The sequence below is a fragment of the Cydia strobilella genome, chromosome 2, assembly GCF_947568885.1.
Source record: "Cydia strobilella chromosome 2, ilCydStro3.1, whole genome shotgun sequence".
NCBI classification, from domain to species: Eukaryota; Metazoa; Arthropoda; class Insecta; order Lepidoptera; family Tortricidae; genus Cydia; species Cydia strobilella.
Window position 1 is genome coordinate 18,165,317 of NC_086042.1, and position 6,000 is coordinate 18,171,316.

The window sequence follows — 6,000 nt, forward strand, 5'->3', positions numbered from 1 at the left end:
TCGATGAGTATTAGTTGCCTGTGGAAAGAAGAGTACAGTCAAGGATAATATTTTTAAAGAATATTTTTCTTAGAGAGGATGGATACTTACTGAGAGGAAAGTTCGTTGTGTGCGTGGCAACACTGTTGAGAGACACACCATACGGCGGAACTGATTGGTTGAGGTAGATCAGGGAGTTCACAGCCATTATCAAACAACCACCTGAAAGTCGAAAAAAAATTCCACAAAAAGTAATGGGGCAAAGGGAATGAATGATGATTTGATGAATAGTTACACACAGAAGAAAAACAAGTATGGAGATAAGACTTAGACATTTCAAACGACTGGCATGCAAACAGTTAAATGTCTATACACGACTCGAAGTGTACCTAGTTCTGTGTTGTCTCTTCTCATACAATTAATATAGAAAACTGTCTTTTCGTAATCATCATCATCTTATATATAGGATGTGAACTCATTTGTTGACGCCGCGCCGAATTGGCGAAGTCGATAGGAAAAAAGTCAGCGTGACACCTAATGCCTTACGTGCACCCGAAGACCGAGGCTTTCAAGAGACGTGTGAAGCGTCGTGCGTGCTGAAAGGCCTTACATAAAGGCCGTCAAAACCAGGCATTTAATAGACTTACCCAGTGGGCGCTGGATGGGCACGGCGCGCAGACAGTCAAAGGGCAGCCCGGACGTCGCCCAAATCACGGGGTGCACGCGCGCGCTCATGTTCAAACTCACCCCCGCCATAGCGCAGGTGTCGTTGCGCACTGCTGTACGGCTGTGGAAGTTCACATAGGGTGTTAAATACAACTGAAGTTTTCCGAAGTTCACATATTGGTACATTGTGCTTCGTGGTGCTTCAGTTATGAACTGCGTTTAACACTAGACGACAAACGCCTTACAAAAATAAAGATAGTTTATTATTCAGTTAGGCATTTTACAATGCGCTTATGAACGTCAAATAAAGCTACGCCGGCTCTAACCCTCTGCCTCTAGAAGATTAAGCAAAGCAAAGAGTGTAGAAAAGAGCGTAGTCCCTTCAGTTGCACATTGCATTGCAAGCATCTTTGCTTTCGTTAACTTTATTGTATCTACAATTACTTTTTAACCATTATCCGAAAACCATACCATACTGCAAAATTTACAAAATTACATAAAATGTACTTACCCAGCAAACGTCCTCACAGGTTCATACAACAACAGTAGTGTAGGTTCATAGTAACCATGTAAGAACTGGATGTCCAATATGTTGTCTATCTTCTCGTCCAAGTCTTTGAGGACTATTACATAGGACGCTAGCGTTGGTGCCCGGACTACTGGGATTGTTGGTGCCTGCGACATGAAAACATTAATTAACACTACAGCTCTGTCTGCATGGCATTTGGTCTGTTCACTTTTAGTTCCTTCCCTCAGGGTATGGTTTTAAAACAATTAATCTTATATTCCAACAAACGTTAACCTCGAATTTCATAGAAATTGGTTCAATAAACAGACCAGAGTTTCTTTCACATAACATCAAAATGTAGATACATAATATAACTACATTTAAGGCATAGAGTAACTTATACTAGAGCGGTACTGTCATAGTAAATTTTGTAACCTCAGTAAATTCACTGCCATCTGTCAACACACTTTAAAACTAAAAATAAATATTTATAAAAATACGATAAAATGTATTTAAATATGGATAAATGAATTATTTATTTGCATTAATTATTTTTATGATTTTGACCCATGTTCTTTCACTGATATGCATTAAAATTGTTAAATAACAAACGAAACCGTCAACGCCATCTATATGACAGTAAGCCAAAGCTAGTAGCGCCCTCTGAACGAGAATCAAATTTTCTTGATTTTCGAGGCACGTTTTTTCCTTAGACTGTATCCATCTATTACGGAGTTATATCTATCTTTGATTTAAGGTCATGGTTTTTAGCAGGCGCGGCTTCCTCTAAGGAGCGCTTGTGCAGTGCACTCCCATAAATAATCATAATGAAATTATAGTGCCTAATTAATATATTACTCTTTAAGATCTATCGTACAAAAGTAAAATACCAATTAAATAATTACCTTTATTCATTATAAGTTTATAGACGGCCTATACTACTCGGCCTACTCCTATAATTTCATAGGAATCATAGGTAACGCGCGAAGCGGAGCGCTTTGGATTGCGCTCCTATGAAAAAGATTTAGTACATAAAATCAATAGGAAATTCAATGAGAGCGAAAGAGAAGTTTCGCTACAGTTCCGCACGTGAAACAGAAGATTTTCTATGAAGAAAGAGGTAAAATTGGAGCGGCGCTCCGTAGCCCGTTTGACCTTGCGCCCTCTCGTCGAATGCGCGCGCATTGTGCGCGCCATTTTGTCACTTGTTTGTAAACAGACCTTAGTTAGTAGTCAATTTTAAAGTACGCGCGTGAATGGAATTTTGGCATTTTTTTATTATAAATAATTAACCAAGAGTTTAAGCAGTAAGTGCACATAATTTGTTTGTTGTGAGGTATTTAAAATGAATGAATTTAACGGGAGAATGTGAAAAAAGTTTACAAAATCGACTCGAGTTCAATATAAAAGGAAAACCTTGAACTTTCGTAACAATGTTCGTCAAAAACAAAAACTTATATGTCATTAAATAAGATCAATATGCAAAAACACCGTGGTTGTGTTATGTCGCTGTGATAAAAGTAACTAGGTGTTTTAGTTTATCGTGTTACCTACCTAAGTACATATGTCTTGTTTGGAGCGGGCGCGGGCGGGCCGGGCGACGGCTGTGCGGTGAGTTTGCTTGGACCGAAACCGATGTGTTAACAATTTAGCACATATTTCCATAAAATTTTAAAACAACATTCACAACCTAGAATCCATTTGTAAAATGAACTGCAGTTAGCGTCTATCGGTCGTCAAGATATTCGTAATAGCGAAATTCTATAAGAGAGTTCAATGACCGTATTTTGTGTCGGTTAATTGAATGTGTAGTTTTTTACTGTGATAGTGAACACCCATAATATAGAATCACCAGCCGCCGCTGGTTTTTAGGGTTCCGTAAATCCGTACCCAAAGGGTAAAAACGACCCTATTAATAAGACTCTGCTGTCCGTCTGTCTGTCTGTCACCAGGCTGTATCTCATGAAAGTCATGAACCGTGATACCTAGACAGTTGAAATTTTCACAGATGATGTATTTCTGTTGCCGCTATAACAACAAATACTAAAAAGTACGGAACCCTCGGTGCGCGAGTCCGAGTCGCACTTGGCTGGTTTTTTATATACCAAAAGCTTTTGAGTATTTTTCCATGTCTTTGTTGTGTAGTAGCGGTTAATAAAATAGCATAAAAGCAGCAAAGTGTTGAGCTGGCCTACCTATACTTACTTACTGCTAACTGCTAGCCTTTCTCCGCAGACGTCTTGTCTGGTTGCCCTTGGCATAGGCCTCTCCCATATTCCTCCACGAGTCCCTGTCCAGAGCCTGTCTTCTCCAGAAGGCTCCAGCCACCTGCCTGAACTCGTCTTCCCATCTCATTTTTTGTCTTCCATCATCCCTTTTTCCGTCTCTTGGGCCTACCTATAGCACTTTACAAAAGTCATAGATAGATGGGTAGATAGACAACTTACATTCTTCTTCAAGTCAGCAAGTGGCTTGGCTTCCAAAGGGTCTCCTTCTTCCGAAGTGACATCCTTCCGAAATGGCAGTACTGCCAGCTTTTTGCCATAGAGCAGCATGACAGCGCATCGGCCCTCTGGATCTACTCGGATCCAGGGGATGTGAGGGTGAGTGGTCCAACCATTCTGCATTTTTTATTGAATTGAATTGAATATTTATTTGTACAGTAAGACCCTTAGGGATTTAATATACCTACTTATTTATTCAAATATGAATGTGTCAATGTTATCACATGTAAGCAAACATGGCCTACCTTCATATCTTCTTCCTCAAAATAGTGCATGCTCAGAGTAATCAAGTTATTAGTCTGAGGATCATACTGCAAAACCGATAGCTTAGCCTCCCTGAAAGATACAAGCAGTAAGTCTCGTCCAGAGCTGGGGCTTTTCACTGAAGCCAAAGACATCACATTTCCCCACAGTGTGTATGTTGCAAGACATTCTAGCTTCATTTTTGGGGGTATTGGCTGGCCAGCTGTAAAAATGGAATGAAATTTAAGTCTTATGTAGGCTGGACATTTTATTACGGTTCCATACCCAAAGGGTAAAAATGGGACCCTATTACTAAGACTTCACTGTCCGTCACCAATCACTGTATCTCATGAACCGTGACAGCTAGGAAGTCGAAATTTTCACAGATGACGTATTTCTGTTGCCGCTATAACAACAAATACTAAAAAGTACGGAATCCTCGGTGGGCGACTCCGTCTCGCACTTGTCCGGTTTTTAGGTCCGGTTTAGAGGTATCAGATCTTCAAGAACCATTGATGAACTATTAGCCTGCATCTATAATCTAAGATATGTGATACAGCACCAACTAAAAGTTAACTTTTTTTTAAAACTAAATTACGAAAATGTTCTGGATGTAACAATGACTAGACACTATAGATATAGAAGTTTGCAAATTAAGAAGTACTTAACCAGTTTATTAAACCAATCTCAGATTGACGAAAACAAACAATTTGCTGAATGTAAAAAAAGCCTAAGATAGTATAACTGTATAGAGCACTGGGTCACCACAGGGGTGGACCGCGGTCCGGATCCGGACCACCAATCTATACATTCCATTTTCTTATTTAATAAACTCAAGTAGAAACGGACCGCGATGGTCATTTTATTTTAAAAGCCGGACCCCTAAAAACCGAATTGGTGATCCCTGGTATAGAGTACACTCTTCTAGGTGTTCGATTAGCAAGCTCTAGTAGAAAAGCAGAGGTTTGCTTGAATCTGAATTAACGCTAGCAGACCTAAGCGACGATGATACTTAATTAAATATCGAGCACAAAATGCAATATTCGTAAAAAAAATACCACGAAACGTAAAAAAATTACCGGCGTTAACCTCCCTACTAGGTCCTTCTGGTAGCAACCTGAAGACTTTGATAATGTTAGCGCCCGCCGTAACCAAGCAGGTCTCGTCATTGTTGAAGAAACAACAGCTGACGGCATGTTCTATCCCTGTGGCAGGATGTGTTTGTCGGCAAATGGAAAACATTTTTGCTGTAGTCTCGTTATAGGTTATGTTTGGAAAATATCACTGTGTGCACTTAAATAAACATTTCAATTAACGGATAAAAGCTACTTTAATATCTGATAGACACTTTATACTCCACATAATATTTATTAACTTATACGTAAAGAACTAGCACTGCATTTTGTTTTGAATTTGTACTATTTGTAGTGTAGACGCTCTCTAGCCCTACACCAAAGAGCATATAATCACTTGGCTCTACACTACACTTCGTCCTTCTTCCATTTATCAGTGTTGCCAGGTGAGCGGAAGAGAATTATCGTATTTGAGTGTTAAAATTATCGTACCGATGTAAAAAATATCGTACGCCTGTCAAAAATTCTAGTACGTCTAACCCAAAGAATATAAAAATTTCTTGCAAAATAAGCTTACATGTCCAATGTATAATCAGTTTTGTATTTGTGTTAAATTTGTAATAGATCCAAACGGTTTACAGGAGATTTCGACATTTTTGACTTACACTAAGGAGCCGCCGAACCCCCAAAAGGTGCTAATTGTAGCCTATTTCTGAGGGAAAGTATCATATTTTGCTTTAAATACCAGACGTTTTGGGTGACATTGTCTGCTGCTGCAATTATCGTACTTTTGCGTACGATAATGCTCTTTGGAACGTGCATCGTACCGGGCCCCAGATTATCGTACATGTACAATAATTATCGTACGCCTGGCAACACCTTTGATGGCATGACAGTTACATATAAATGTTGCCAGAAAAAAAAGCAACATATTTTTACCAGACTGATCTATTATATCTTATATATCGTTTCAACCATAGACAAAGATAATCATACTATCTTTGTCTTACACTAGTAGTAGCACCCG

The 6,000-nt window shown here is 39.2% G+C and overlaps 1 protein-coding gene across 1 annotated transcript in view; it reads right to left on the reverse strand.

Annotated features, from left to right (window-relative positions):
- Positions 1 to 5,360, reverse strand: part of LOC134752908 (cleavage and polyadenylation specificity factor subunit 1) — a 42,083-nt gene extending 36,723 nt beyond the window's left edge. The window contains exons 1-6 of the mRNA XM_063688692.1: positions 4,980 to 5,360; positions 3,903 to 4,123; positions 3,601 to 3,774; positions 1,157 to 1,320; positions 627 to 766; positions 91 to 201 (exon numbers count right to left, since the gene is read on the reverse strand). Coding sequence (XP_063544762.1) covers positions 91 to 201; positions 627 to 766; positions 1,157 to 1,320; positions 3,601 to 3,774; positions 3,903 to 4,123; positions 4,980 to 5,142 — 973 coding nt within the window. The 5' untranslated portion in view covers positions 5,143 to 5,360. The remainder of the gene's footprint in view (positions 1 to 90; positions 202 to 626; positions 767 to 1,156; positions 1,321 to 3,600; positions 3,775 to 3,902; positions 4,124 to 4,979) is intronic.
- Between the last annotated feature and the right edge of the window lie 640 nt (positions 5,361 to 6,000).